The following is a 16,174-nucleotide window of genomic DNA, read 5'->3' on the forward strand; positions in this document are numbered from 1 at the left end:
GTTTCTCAATCTGAACAGTTGCTAGGAGCTTTCTGGCATCTGATCAAATGATGGGTGAATGAAAATCACACTCACAGGAGGATGATTTTTAAGCCAGAAAGATAACATATAATAAGATAGCCATAAATATAAGGCAGGCAGGGTACCATGTCAAATAGTTAATAGTGTTCTGACTTCCCAGCAGGGAAAACCAAGTCAAAATCATGAGGTTGCTTTTCATTCTTGGGTCCAAAGCTAGAGAAGTGTCTGCCTGGTGAGCTGTAGTGGGAAGAGTCAGAAATTCTGTTTTCACGAGACAGCTATTCCAGCTGTGAATTTTAGGCAAGTCTCTTGTCTGTAACTGTTTCCTTAAATGTGAAAAAAAGAAAAAGAAAGAAAGAAAAGTGGGGGGGCACATTGGTGGCTTAGTCAATTAAGTGTCTGACTCTTGATTTTGGCTCAAATCATGATCTCAGGGTCATGAGTTCGATCCCTGCACATGTCCGTCCACTGCTCTTGCATGCTCTCTTCTCTTTCTCTCAAAATAAATACATAAATCTTTAAAAAAAATGAACAAAAAGTACGTATAAAACCATACTCCTTACTTCATATTGCTGTGGAGTGAGGCTTTCTAAAGTGATTATGTAGTTTTATGTCCTTAAAAGTGATCAAAGATGTTAAGAATTGTGAGTTGATGTTTTGGTTATGTCCATGCTTGAGTCCCTTGTTCAGCAAACCTTTGATGAAAGGCACTCCCCAGCGTGCCAGGGGATTCTGGGATTTGAGAATCCAGAATTTTCTGCTTCACGATGGTCCTTCCACACCAGTGTACAAATAGGGATGAGGACTGCTGAATCTAAGCTAGCCACACTCAGGGAATGAGCAGAGGTCTGATTCAGTGGGGCCCTCCCCACCCCAGAAGCAGAGTCTGCCTTCTCATCCCTCTTCAACCATCTTGATCCACGAATAGAAGTGGCTTATTTACATTCTATCCGGTGTACTTTCCATTTGGATGAGTCATGGTTTGGGTGCATTCTCTTCTTTTCATTCCTCCTCTCTAAGACTTCTTTCCATTTTTGCTTTGTTCAAGCTTGAGTTTAATCATTCGTTGTTCCCATGATCTCATGTCTCATTTAGCCCTGTAAGCTGGAGGCTTTATACTGAGGCTAAAGGTTTTTAAAAACCTCCTCCCTATTAGGTTGGGGTAAAAATGGGATGAAATGAAGGGTCAGGTACTCCATTCTTTCATTATCATTGGCCATTGCTGAGGAATGTTTTAAAAATATTTTTGTCCTTCTAATACTTTCCCAGTTCCAGTTTTTCTTGGGATACAGTGGAGTCACATCTTAAGGATTTAGTTTTTAAATCAGCATGTGAATATTATTTGTCAATTACAAGTCAGTAAAACTAAAAAACAAAAACAAAAAACCCCCCCAAAACAATACCTGTGTATGAGGCAAAGATTTCTTGTGTTCCAATTTATTCTTAAGAGTCCAGCCATGCTATTTTTCTTCTGTTATTAGGTCGCTAGGCTTCTTTAGTTGAGCACAAGATGAAATGTTGGCTTTTATTTAAGGATTTGTGAATGAAAACTATATTATCTTGAACCACTAGAATTCCATTCACTGGTCAGGAAATGAAAGAGGCTGGGAGTATGGCAGTCCCAGGCTTCCTGATAGTGGGTAGAATCCCGTGCTCTACTTAAATTCCTCTCTCCCCCCTTCAGTAAGTAGTTGGATTTGCATAAACTGAATGTGCATGTGATGTAATTATACTGTACCACCCTCTTTAAAGCCTATAAGTGAGATAAAGATGCCCCTTTATTTTCTGAACTTACTCTTTTTTTTTTTTTGTAGAAAACAAGAGCTAGTGTGATTTGGTTAGCACCAGTGAATTGAACTTGTTTTAGAAAGTGGCCCATTTTACCGTCAGTCTTACCCATTTGAATCTGACAGGTAGCGTCAGGTTCAAGAAGCAGCCCTGTGAATATTGCTGAGACAGAGAGCCCTGTCACTCCTCCAGTAGCCACAAACCTCCCACCGATGCCAAGTCAGGCAGGGAGGGCGGGTCACTGCTGCCATGCAGCGTCTGCCCCTGGCAACCAGGTGTCACATACACACAGTCATTTCCAAATGTTGTTTAATGTGTGTTTGTAGCATGCTAGCAATTTGGCAGCGGAACATACACATTCATTGAATTTCCTCTGGCCTAGCTGTAGAGTAGATTCAAATTGAATAATAGGAGAAATGTTGTGGTAAATGTACTGCATAAAATGTGAATGTTACAGGGATCTTGGATATTATCTAGCTCATCCCCTTAATTTTACAAAAAAGGAAACAGGACCCAAAAGGTTAAGGAACTTGCCCAGGATCATAAGTTAACAGCCAAACTGGAATTAAAGCTTTAACTGTCCGGTGGCTGTTTCGTTGCTTTTCCGCTACACAGGATTTCTGGAACAAATTGTATTCCGTAGGTCCAGTTGGATTTACTCAGCCTGGCCTGCCTAACGTGGAGCAGCTCCAAAGAGAACTGATATATTCAAACAGATAGAACCTCGTTCTTGTTTGCTGGTTTACTTTCTGTTTGAACTGGAAGCTGAGGTTTAAGACCTGTTCAAAGTTTGTTGTCACTGTCAGAGTTTTGTGGCAGCCATGGGAGTGTGCCCTTGGGCTGGCTGTCTGGGAGAAAAGCTGCTGCGAAGGGTGCAGTTGGCCGCAAGGCTCACGCTGCCACAAGCCGGGACCCCACTGCAGGGTGCATCCCCAGACCACGCCCCCACCAGGCTGGTAGCGCACGGCAGGGGCTCTAGAGCTGGGCCATCTCGCCTGATGCAGGATTCCTCTACTGGAACGTCTTTGCTCTGAGGCTCCTTGTCATCCTGGCCAGGTTTTCTCAGAGCTACACCGTTGTCTTCTTCCGCCCTGGTCTCACCTCCCAGGTGTCAGACCTAGAGCATCGTCTGAGGCTCTCTCTGCCAGTGCTGCTCCCTCTGTCCTTTATCCTTCCTCTCTTGTACTTCTGATGCTGTCTCAACATCTGCATCCCCGCGGACCAGAACCGACATGGCGTATAGGTGGTTCCGAAGACATTTTTAGCGTAGTCTGCATTAACCATTACAGCAAATGTTGAAAATCTCTCTATGTTGAGTACTGTTGAAAATAACTACACATTTTTGATTAGTCACTTTTACATCGTCTTCCACTATGTCAAGCCAAAGTGGAAAATATAGTCGGAGTTAATGGGGAGTGCACTGCTCAAGAGGCAGGGGTCCCAGAGCCAACTCTGTCCCTGACCTTAAGGATTCCCTTAGTCAACAAGGAGCTTGGTGAGCCTTGCTTGCTTCGTGATACATGAGCTGGAAGATCTCTGGGGTTTTTTGTTTTTTTTTGTCTTTTTGGTTTTTTTCCCCTAAGCTGTGAACGTGAAATAGTTTCTTCTTTTTTTTTTTTTTAAAGATTTTTTAAATTTATTTGACAGAGATAGAGACAGCCAGCGAGAGAGGGAACACAAGCAGGGGGAGTGGGAGAGGAAGAAGCAGGCTCATAGTGGAGGAGCCTGATGTGGGACTCGATCCCACAACGCCGGGATCACTCCCTGAGCCGAAGGCAGATGCTTAACCGCTGTGCCACCCAGGCGCCCCTGTGAAATAGTTTCTAAGAGGAGAGGTTGACTCCAGCCAATTGGTCCTAATAGTGTACACATTACATCTAACTTTAAATTGAACAAACACAAGTTAATACAAAGAAAAGGAACTCAGAAGTTGTGCCGTAATTGTCTCTATGTTGTTGTCCAACTTACATGTCAGATCAGTGACATCAAATGCCTTGGCACAAGTAATGGGGTTGAGCTAGCATCTCTGTGTTAGAGTGCTTCTGAGAGTTTTAATCTCCATGGTAAAACAAGATTATACATAAGTGCCTGGAAATGGAAGTCTTACTCCCCACAATATGGAATAAGAAGAGAGACATTTTAGTATAATTGCACCTTTGGCTATGTAATTCCCAGTGCTTATTGCTCCTTTCCACTCTGTACCCTATCAGCTGTGGTCTAGAGGTAAGACCACTCTGCTGTTCCATGTAATGGTAACATTCAGTGGTTTATAAGCCCATCTATTCTGCAGCTGAATTTGATAATAAAAGCCCCTTCCTGCTCTGAGTCCATATAGTCACACAGTTTTATTGAAGGTGGCCCTTTTTATAAACCACTTTTCCCTCTTTCAGTGATCCTTCTTATCCTTAAAGTTTCTGAGCTTACTAATGATTCTGTGACATCGTGTTCTCATTTCTTTATAGAACTTGGTCTTCTGGAACTTTTTTTTTTTTTCAGATGGTCTTTTCTTTTAGACTCAATGCGTGTCTACATTCTCTTGTGTCTTTCATAAACATGTAATAGCTTAAGTGAGTGTTCATTAGAGAAGATAAAGCTGCTTATTTGAGGACTCTGAACCCCTAACACTTTCGATTCAGCATTTATTTAATGTTTCTTATGTGCTGGATATCGTGATGGCTGTTCTTTCCTTAAGTGGGTGTTGGGATGGGGGAGCATGGAAAATACAACACTGAACTGGTGAGGTGGTATAGTTCAGTGCCTTTCATGTTGAAATTTCATGTTGCTCTGTAACACTGAGGTTGTAAATTATAATGGAATCATTATATGCCTATTCTCAGGAATGATATGTAAAATATTTAATACCAGGTGTAGGGTGGTCATTACCCAAGCAGAACAGTATTAAACAACTAGTACCAGTTCATGTTAACTGAATATCCATTCTGCCTGAACCGAATGTCAGTTACATGAATTCAGAATCTGAGGTTATATAGGCATTGATTCTGTTTGTGCAGGGAGCCAGAGAAAAGATAGAACTTATATACCTGTTTTATGCTTTTTTAAAAAAATATTTTATTTATTTATTTGATAGAGATAGAGACAGCCAGCGAGAGAGGGAACACAAGCAGGGGGAGTGAGAGAGGAAGAAGTAGGCTCCCAGTAGAGGGGCCTGATGTGGGGCTCAATCCCAGAACGTTGGGATCACACCCTGAGCTGAAGGCAGATGCTTAACGACTAAGCCACCCAGGCACCCCTGTTTTATGCTTTTTATACTTAGTTCAAAAATAAAGAACTAACATTTCCAATTTCCTCTCTCACTGGGATGTGATGCATTACGTGTATGTGAGCTGCTCTTGTTGCTTTTATACATTACACCTTTGCAGGGCAACCCTACCAGTTGATAGTGTGAGACTCTAGCTCGACTCTATAGTACAAACAGGCGTTTATTGAAAAATACTTTATTAACAAGCAGGTACAAAATGATTCATACAACCCATTCAGTAAAACTTAGTGAAACACTTTGAAGTGTTTTTTTGTTTGTTTTTTAAGAAGAGGGTTACTGGGGGCAGACGAGGCTGCTTATAATTGGCCTCAGACAGCCAACAACCCTCTTAAACCAATAATTCTCAACTGGGGCAGTTTTTGGCAATGCCTGGAAGCATTTGTGGTTGTCACAGCTCAGGGTTGGGGTGGTACTGTTGACATCATAGAGGCCAGGTATGCCCCTCAGCGTTCTACAGTGCCTAGGATGGCTTTCCACAACAAAGAACGGTCTGGCCCAAAATGTCAAAGCCTCAACCAGTGGCTGGATACAGGACTGTTAAGTGATGAGGCCTAAGGTACCATCCCTAAAGTTAGAGCTATATGCTTTGTTGTCTTAGCCTCTCATAGTCTTGTAACTGGTCGCATAGCAGATGTAGGAGTATCATTATGGTAGCTAATCCTTATATCTTTTTGAATTTTCATTTTACTAACTGGAAAGAACCTATATCTAACATTTATCATGCTAGTTAATGAACCATTTTCACTAATAAAATCTCATTTCCAACCGTCATTGTGCTAAGTAGCAAAACATCATTATTGATCAAGGCATGCATGAGTGACGCCCTTGTCGCAGCCACCTCTACTTTTTCAGCTTCCAATTTTGAGCTTCCATTAAGAAAACTTGCTGATGGCTCCCACATTATGTGTCCTTGAGTAGCATGCTGGCAGCACCTGGTTCAGAGCTTAACCTAAGAAACATGGACACATAATGTCACACTCTCTATTTCGAAGTAAATCACAGATGCTGTGACAGATTGGCTCCCCAGAAGTTGTGTCTACGTACTTCCTATAGACTACCTCCGTGTACTTTTCTTTCGTTTGGGTTGCCATGTCCTGAGTGTTTCCTTTGTGGAAGCTACAGACCTAGGTTGAGCCAGAGATCCAGATAGAAAGGAGTAAATCTCTTCCTGTCTCAGAGTTTACAGTTGAGACAGGGACCGTGGGTAGATAAACATGTACGATACAAGGCAAAGTCAAAATCAAGTGCCATAAAGGGCGCCTGGCTGACTCAGTCAATGGAGCATGCAACTCTTGATCTTGGAGTTGTGAGTTCAAGCCCCACGTTGGGTATAGAGATTACTTAAAAGTAAGAATCTTTAAAAAAACAGGTTACCATAAGAGACCTGTTGAAAAGTTTTATTAGGTGCAAAAGTGGGAGAGGCAGCAGGGTTACGACTTGGCAATAGCTACATGAAGGAAATAACATTAGAGAAGGGTTTTAGAACATGGATAGGGGCTGGGGTGAGTCCGTGTATGGTCACATGGTGATTTAGCAGAGTTGGAATGGGTATCTGGGTCTTCTGACTCCTCACCAAGTGGATTTTCTTCTATCTGTCATAGTGATAGTAAGTTCTGAATTAAATGTATGGTTAAATGTATGGTTAAAAAATTATTTTTCCTCTCTAAAGCTATAGAAGAAAGCTTATAAAACCATTTCTGATTTCATCTAGCACCTAATTTTACTTCTTTTGTCAAATACCATGTTCCGCACAAATGATAGGAGAGAACTTCTGGAAAAATTTATAGCAAAGCAACACTAGGTCGCTTTCTGTTCTAAATTTATGTACCTAACGTCAGCGTCCTCTCTTCACTCATTGTTGGCTTTACATTTTAATTTCAAAAACTACTTGCCTGCCTCTGCTTGCTTTTTTCAAGAAAATAAGCAGATATGCCCCAGAGTGGCAGAGGACACGTTCAGTAGGCTGTCTCCAGTATGTCATAAGCATGAAAAAAGGTCAAATGAACAGGAGAGTTCCTGAAGCTCTTCTTGGGAAGACAACACAGAACCAAATGGATTGATCAAGTCCTGGAGGCTTGGATAGGAGTTTCAGGTTTAGGAAGTCTATTGCTAAGTCTCAGTCTGTATTCAACTTACTCCAGGCCTCACTGTGTTTGTGCACATAAGTGTCGCTTAACATTTCAAGCTGGGGTTTGCTCACAGCTTATGCCTCTAAACAGTCATTGAACAGCATGCTAAAGGTGTAATAGGTTGGGCCTCATTGAAGTTCACCTGGATGAGTTACCCTTTTAAAGGTCACCTTATCATGTGGCTTGGAAAACAGTGCTTTTATGATTCTTTGTTTACTAATGCCACTTGATAAAGGCTCAGTGAACCCTATGTAATTTCTCCTTTATAACGAAAGTCTAGTATTCAGCTAATTGAATACATGGCTACTTTAATTATTTCGTTATAGGCTAATTGGTATTCACAGTGATCATGTTCTACAGCCTCTAAATGTATTATTGCCTTACAAGTTTATGGTTCAGCCCCGTTGGGTCGTTCAGTTCTCTTTTTGTTTTATGTCAGCATAACTTTTATGAGGTTCTTATATATTTTGTGTTCTGTGTCGTTCTGATGAGGACTAAAGCTCTTTCCCCTGCTCTTATTTGCTTATGTGACTCATAAGATAGAGATTGATCTTTGCCACAGATTATCCATATCATTGTGAAAGACTAAATCTCTCCCTATCCACTGTGTGTGTGTTTCAGATTTGTTATAAGATTTGGAATGATAGGAAATACCATTATAGGGATTTCCTATTTAGGTTGATTTACAGTTGTTGCCTTTTCTCAACCATAGTAATCTCTGGCTTCATAGTATCCTCGGAAAATTGAGGAGGTGTCTGCCTAGTTTTCTTCCCTGAGCTATTAAAATTGAACACTGGCATTTCAAGGAACTTTGTCATTTAAAGTGTACGAGCTTTCCCGTGGCCCACAATCTTTCCTTAAAGTGCCTGTGTCCAAGGTTACAGTACAAACTCTGAGCTAGGTGATTGTGATGTCACCAGGTTCTCCAGGCCATGTACCCTGTGCCACACCTCAGTCCTCAGGAGCAACCAGGCCTAAGAAGGCTGAGCTACTATGCCAAAAAGCTTTCGCTATGAAGAGTTACCTAGGAATGTACGTGGGAAGGTAAAGTTCCTATCAGCACCATATGTCGTATCCATAATCTCGGTTTGTACGTCTGTTGCCTTTATTATATTCTTTGTCATAAGCACCTTCAAATCCTTTCTGAAAAGAAGCAAGTCTTAAAGAAGTTAACACATGGGTACTTCATTTTGAATCTAGCTACCAACACGGAGTTAAAACATTGGAATATTTATGTGTTGGGTTTCTTAAAGAAAACTTGATTTCCTTATTTTCTTTTTGTCTCTTGCATATGGGGGTGCTGTAGTTTTCCATAATGATCCACTTAAGTTCCGTCATGTTTTCAAGCCCAATCATGTTATCCCAAATCTAACAGGATCTAAAAACTAATCAGTGCACATTTCTTGCAGTGAGAGGAATAGTAAACAAGAGATGAGGGACAATTTTTTATATTCTTTTTTTTTCTCAGAAATGGTTCTATAACAATAAGTAATGTTGTAATCCTCTTTGTTTTTGTTCATTTACAAGGATTCTCTCTTTGTTAGAGAGTTCTACGTAGAAGTTTTATTTCCTTGCACTTGGTTTACTGCTTTTTCGTAAGTTGAGTGTGACTCTCCATCCTTGGCAGCCATTAGCTTAGTCAATGTATTCCAGGCTTATTTAAGTATCAGGATTCATATTGTGTGACTTTCCCTCCCAGCATCACATTAACTGTTTCAAAGCAGTGTGCCGTTAAAGTGCTGTGGCCGTGTTTCTTGCTTTGTTACTCTCCCCAGTGGATCTCAAACTATTGATTCTGTGGCTGTCTAGGGAAAGATTTGTGATGTTAGGCTGTAGCTTGGTGGTTTCGGGTCTTTGGAGGTAGTTCCTTTTTAGTGTGCATATCTGACCTTTTCACACGTTGCTTTAAATTTTTTCAAAGATTACGCCTTAGAAAAGTGAATGAGGGTATTACTATATATCCTTTATTTACGTTGCTCCTCAAAATTAAATTTTTTGGTGCATGTAATCCTCAGTAGGCTCAAACAATATTTTTGTAGTATTGAATTCTTGAGTGTTTTCTAAATGATCATAATAGAATACCTATAACTTTTTCTTTGCGTTTTGAAAAATGTCTCACTGTGCACTATATGTGAACAAAAAAAACCATTTAGTGCAAGTGTTTTAAGAACCATGGTGGGCAATGTCATACATTGAATGGGAGAGAGAATCAAGTGCTGGTACATTAAGGATTTTGTAGGTAAGATAATTTCCTTGCTATCAATAATTGTTCAGGTTGTTAAAACAATTTGGTTATTAATAGAATTACTAAATTCCTCACTCTTTGAGCTTCCATCTCATACTATGTTTCCATCTCATAGTCAGGGAATCATGTATGTGATGTTAATGTTTAAGAAATATTTTACTGATTACAGAAGTAGTAATTGTTCCTTCTAGAAAGTTTAGAAAGTATAGAACAGTCCAAATAAGAAAAAATATCCCACTCTGCGTATCATATCCACTGTTAACATCTTGGCACAAGGCACTCAACTCTCCCTGTTCCTTCCTTAACCAAAATTAGGAATTTCCTGTACGTGCTATTTTATGACCTGTTCCTCCCCATGTAAAATTTTGATTTAAAAAATTATTCTATTAAAACATTATTTTTTTAATGGCTCTAAATGGTCATTATGTCTGGACTAAAATCTTTATAATCAATATCCTGTTGGACCAAATCTTATTTATACAAACTTCTGTTGTTCCCACTTGTTTGTTGCTTTAAGTAACATTGGTTTTATTTTCTTATATCTAAATCCTTGTGTGCTTTTCTTAATATTTCCTAGGGTTAAATGCCTAGAGTAAAATTGGCCAAGTGATAAGCAGATTAATAATAACAAAGATACATGCACACATCCATCCATATATTTATATGTAGTTATTTTCATGAATTTTAGTGTACTCAATTTGTATACACTTTAAGATATTTATATAGTTAAATTCATTCTTTGTGATATATAGTTCTATGAGTTTTGACAAATGCATGCAATCCTGTAACCACCATTAGCAACAAGCCGACTAGTTCTCTTGCCTCAGAAAATTCCCTCCTGGGGTGCCTGGGTGGCTCAGTCGTTAAGCATCTGCCTTCGGCTCAGGGCGTGATCCTGGTGTTGTGGGATCAAGCCCCACATCGGGCTCCTCTACTGGGAGCCTGCTTCTTCCTCTCCCATTCCCCCTGCTTGTGTTCCCTCTCTCGCTGGCTGTCTCTCTGTCAAATAAATAAATAAAATCTTTAAAAAAAAAACAAACCTAAGATATTAAAAAAAAAAAAGAAGAAGAAGATTCCCTCCTGTGTGCTTTGACCACAAACTACATGTTTTGTTTTGTTTTTTTAATTTGGAAAATATAAAGAAGTAAGAATAACTAGAAATCACGCATAAGCCTACGATTCTGCTGTAACTTTTGTTAACATTTTGTTGAGTATCTTTCTGGTTTTTTCTTTCCCTACAAAGAAGGAGATTATACTGTCCTTTATGTTTATAATCTGTTCCTTTTTTTACTTAGTATATTTTGAGGATATTTTTATTTAACCATTAAATTGGTTTTTGTTGCGTCCTTGCAAATCTAAACAACCCTATCTTTTTTTTTTTTTTAAAGATTTTATTTATTTATTTATTCGACAGAGAGAGACACAGCCAGCGAGAGAGGGAACACAAGCAGGGGGAGTGGGAGAGGAAGAAGCAGGCTCCCAGGGGAGGAGCCCGATGTGGGGCTCGATCCCATAACGCCGGGATCACGCCCTGAGCTGAAGGCAGACGCTTAACGACTGTGCCTCCCAGGTGCCCCTAAACAACCCTATCTTGAACATCTTTGTATATAGTCATAATTACTTAAAAAAAGTCCTAAAAACAGAGTTTAGATCTCAGTGAGTATGTATGTTTTAAAAAGTTACATTTTGTCAAATAGGTTTAAAAAGTGGTTATACCAAATTACATTCTGACCAGTCATGTATAGAAGAGCCTATTTTCCTGTATCACATTATTAATTACTATTTTATACTGTCATCAGTTTAGTAGATGAATAATGGTATTTCATTATTTTAATTATTATTCTTTGATTTCTCTTAGGGTTGGGTTTTTTCCCCATTTGTTTATTATTTGTATTTTTGTGTGCAAATTACCAGTGTATGTCATTTGCGTATTTTTCTTTTGGCTTTTTTGTGGGGAGGGGTAGAGGGCTTTTTTTTGGAAGTGTTCTGTATTTTAGTAACTTTAACTCTCACAGTTACATGTTGTGGTTTCTTTCCCTCTTTTTGTCATTTGCTTATTCACTTGGTTTAATGATTTTTTTTTTTTAATGGAGGGTCTCATAAATCCATTCTTTTACATTTCCTTTATTTCTGTTTTGGGCGTATATGTTGAATTTAGAAATGTCTTTTCTCTGTAGATCATATAGTCTTGCTTCATACTTTGCTTTGTTAAAAATTCTTTACTTTTTCTTTTATGTTCCTGACAGGCTAGTCAAGTTTTTACTATGTTGAACCAAGGAGCCATAGATTATTATGTACTTGCATACGAATATATTTTAATGTAATCTTAATATTGTATCTTTTAAAATTTATTCATATGCTTTCAAGCAGCATGAACTTTGCATTGAAATCTTCTCTTCAAACTATAGCAGCACAGTGACTTATCTGTGTCCTAACTTGAGGAAGTTTTCTGATTTTTTTCCCCTCATTGCCGCCTTTGGTTTGCATTTTAGATAGATATTATCTATCAGATTTCTTTGTGACATTAGGAAAAAATACTACTTCTGTTGTTAAATAACTTTTGTTTGTTTTTAACATGCTGCAGGACGTGGAAGACAAAGTAAGTAGCAAAGCAATGACTAAGCAATTAAACGAAGCAGATAGTGGAAGTCACCCTGACACAAGGTTGAGCCAAGTGACCCGTGATCACCCTGCAAAAAAATGTGGTGCAAGACACAAGGGTGGGCATGCCAAAATACATACTTGTTGAATATCTTAAAATTCCTTGTCAAGTGTGTATTCAGCATTTACTGAACAAAAATATATTAAAAACTTTCCTAACTTGGGATGAGACAGGCAGGTCTGTTCTCAGAGATAAAGATCACTTAAATGTAATGATCAGGATACGTACAACAGTTTGAAAAATGAATTTTTAAATTAACCTTGAAAAACATCCATAAGTAACTATCTTTATCATTATTTTTCAAGTATCAAAAAAATTTTATTACCTTTTTTAATTTTGAAAAAATCTTATAAATTAGAAATGGGATGACTGAGTTTTAGAATTACTTTAACTATTTTTATTTCTTACTATTAATTTGTAATTATTCAAGCATTTACATTTTAATTATTCAAACATTTAGTGGTTTTTGCCCCTAATGAACTAAACTAAAAAAGAAAATAGACCAATAATGTGTACTTAGGTGCAGGTTTCAATGGGTAATTTAAGGGTTCTCAAACACAAGATCTATGTAGAAAATGTCATATAGGCATTTTTGTTGTTCAGAAAAAAGAAAAAAGGTTAATAACCATGTGGTTTATGCTCAGAATAAAATTTAAGTTTTATTGTACAAAATATTAATCCTTGAAATTACTCTTCAAAAGAAGTTAAATAAAACTGTCTGTGCTGTATTCTGATATTTTTTGATAAAGTAGGACACAGCTGTCACAGTAAAAAAAAAATACAATGTAGACTTCTTCATTACATTTAAGTGCAGCAATCATCAGCTTATTAATATTGTTCTATGGCAGAGACCTAATAGATTGCAAAAATCTTCAGCTTTGTGTACTTATTTCTAATGTAATTTATACTTGACTTTTGCTTTGCTGTTGCTGCTTTTTCTTGATATAGTATATTCTTCATTTCTTTTTTTAGGCTAAGCAGCTGGAAGAGAAAGATAGAGTGATAAAGAAGCAGGATGCATTCTACAAAGAGCAGCTGGCTAGACTGGAGGAGAGGGTATGACTATTTCTTGTCATTGATTTCTCTTCTAGAACCACATCTGCAACTTTCCCATATATTTATTTAAGCATCAATAATTAGAACTATAACTGCTTTTCCTAGTTACAAGGAAGTGAAGAAGCCAAGCAGGTAGATCATTCTCACAGGGGATGTCATTTCTTGTTTGGTGGTTTTGGGGTATGGTCGTGTTGTTGGTTCAATGAGGCGTTTACCACTCTGCAACTGCCCCGGGTGTTTTGTCCCTAAATGTTTAGAAACTGCAGTGCTTCCAGGTCACACAGTAGAGTGCTACTCTCGACTTACCCTAACATTGACAAAACTTGAGTGGGTTCATGGAAATGGAAGTGTTTTAAGGGATATGTTGTTTTTGTGTAATCTCAGTTTCACTGCATTTGTGACTCAGAAATGGGCAGGAGTTGAATAGTAGGACTTAGGAAGAAGAGTTAAGAGGAGGAGTTGAGGCGTACCTCTGGGCGGCCCTAGAGTTTGACAGAGATGCAAAGGCAGGAATTAAAGCTAAAACAGAAGGAGACCGTGGGTTTTAAGATTGGGAGTTTGAGCCACCTCATCAGTGCCGCTGTTCAGTGAAGTAGATTTGTCTAGAATCCTTTCACACATGGGCCATACAAAGCTAGGTCTCTCTTCTCTTTGATGGAAACCCCTAAAATTTGGTTTGTTTAGAGTAAGATGTTTAATAAGAAAGTAGATAAAATCAGAAATACAATATTAAGTCCCATTCAGTACAGTTATTTACACATTAAATATGTTCCCCCGTGTCTGTATGTTGCTAGTTTGCGTGCGTCTTGCATGCAGGGGTCATTTCTTCATTCATCGAACAGGTGTCTGCTTAAGCACCTAATACATGTTAGGCCTTGGGCGAGTGCCGGAGATATGCTAATGAAGAAAATGAACTAAAGTTTTGTCCTCAGGGATCTGAAATGTATATAGTGGACAGCAGGTTGCAATTCTATGGATGAACAATAAAGCAGAGAAAAAGGAGTCCCAGGGCCTTGGAGTGTAGGTGGGGGGTCTGGTGGAGAGGGAGGTCCTGTCTAATAGGTGGCATTTGGTAAGAGGTCTGCAGTAACGGGAAGCCAGCCAGCGCCAGAGCCCTGAAACAGGGTTGTGTGTGGCATGTTGAAAAGGCTACAGGGTTTGTGAATGGAACAGCATGTTGGCTGTTTTCTTGGGCAAGAACTGAAACAAGAGAGACCAAGTAAGAGGTAATGGCAATAATTCAGAAAAGGGATAGTGATGGCTTGGACCCAGCTGCTAGCCATGGAGGGATGAAGCACGGGGTTGGATGTTTCAAAGGCATAGCTGATCAGGCTTATTGATTGGTTTTGATCATGCGTGAAAGAAAGAACTGAAGGATACTCTATACCTATGGCTTTTATACCTAGAAGGATGGATACGGATCTGGATGTGGGCAGTGGAGAAAATCAGGAATTTGATTTTAAATACTTTAAGCCTGGGATATTTGTTAAGACATCCAAGTAGAGATGGTAAATAAGCATAGAGTGGAATAGTTTATGGCAAGAGTGAGCAAATTTTTTCTGTAAAGTGCCAGATAGGAAATACTTTAGACTTTGCTGGCCATGTATGGTTTCTGTCACGATGACTCAACTCTCAACTCAGCTGCTCAGCTCTGCCACTGTAATGTGACAGCAGCCATAGCCAGCATGTCGGAGAACAAGTGTGACTGCATTCCAATTTATGGACCCTGAAGCTTGAATTTCACATGATTTCCGTATGTCATGAAATACTCTTCTTTTGATTCCCTCTCGCCCCCCAACCGTTTAAAAACCCGAAACCACTCTGAGGGCTGTATACAAACAGAGAGCAGGCTGGATTTGACTCATGAGTTCTAGTTTGCAGAACCCTGGTTTAGAGCGCAGCCTCTGACTTGGATTGAGTGTACTGAATGGACGTTTACCTGCTGAGTTTTTGTAGCACGTTACATCAAATTTCAGTTTCTTCAGCTGTAAAATGGGGATATAATAGTACTTACCTCACGGATTTGTTAAATGAGCTCATTCTCATAAAGTACCTTCAGTAGTGTCCCGCACAGTGTAACACTCAGTCAGCTCTTAGTTTACCTCGACCCTTCCAGAGCACCGTACCTGATAGTAAATGTTAGCTGAATAAAATGAACGACTGATAGTTTTTGAGATGGTTTACCCAGCACCTGTCTTTTTCCCACCCAGTGACAGTTTTCTTTGCCATCAAGTATTACTGTGCTAGGTACCTTTTGGATTTGTCATTGATCGCTGTCAGGTATGAGGAAAGGCAATGAAAAATATTCACCCATTTCTCATAAATCCACCGATTTGATGGAGGTAATTCAGTGATTAGTGTGATATACTGAGAGGATTCACTCTTGGCAGGTGAAACGGGTCTGCTCAGCAGCTAACTGTTGTTTTTGGCCTCAAGTTAGAACAAGTGGTGGTGGATCAGATGGGGACGGTGTGATGATGTCAAATCATGGCAGTCAGCATCTTTTGATACAGGCCAATACATAGATTTTTCCTTTTTGAAGATGAGGCTGGAAAGTAGTTATTTAGGAATTTTAAGTGAAAACTGAGTACCAGTGAGCTTAGAAAAATCCCAAGGTGGAATAATCACACTGCTATTAGTTAATACCTAGTAACTCCAGGCTGGACTCGGAGTCAGAAGGCAGGGTGCTGTCGTCTAGTTATTAAACAAGTCACCTAATCTCTTCTGGTCTCTGCTTCTTTATCTATGAAGTGAGGATAATACTCTGTTCCTTGCTCATGTTGGTGAGTTATTGGGGGGACCAGATAAGACGATGTATATAAAAGCTCTTGGAAACTGAAAAATGCTTAACAAAAGCCGTTGCCATTAAAGAATATCTACTTACTTTCCATTGTGTACAAAACACTAAAAATCATGAAATTACTTTAGTATTGTTCAACGTCCTGCTGTCTTCTCCCCATTTCTGTAAAATCATGTTTATTTCTGCCATTCCT

The 16,174-nt window shown here is 39.1% G+C and overlaps 1 protein-coding gene across 2 annotated transcripts in view; it reads left to right on the forward strand.

The window, feature by feature from the left end:
* CHCHD3 (coiled-coil-helix-coiled-coil-helix domain containing 3) overlaps positions 1-16,174 on the forward strand; it is a 261,013-nt gene that overhangs the window by 154,165 nt on the left and 90,674 nt on the right. The window contains exon 5 of one of the 2 annotated variants that reach the window (XM_045792628.2): positions 13,098-13,181. The exons of the other annotated variant lie outside the window; for it this stretch is intronic. Coding sequence (XP_045648584.1) covers positions 13,098-13,181 — 84 coding nt within the window. The remainder of the gene's footprint in view (positions 1-13,097; positions 13,182-16,174) is intronic. 2 annotated transcript variants of the gene reach the window in all.

The sequence above is a fragment of the Ursus americanus genome, chromosome 3, assembly GCF_024610735.1.
Source record: "Ursus americanus isolate L20-20 chromosome 3, mUrsAme1.1.p, whole genome shotgun sequence".
NCBI classification, from domain to species: domain Eukaryota; kingdom Metazoa; phylum Chordata; class Mammalia; order Carnivora; family Ursidae; genus Ursus; species Ursus americanus.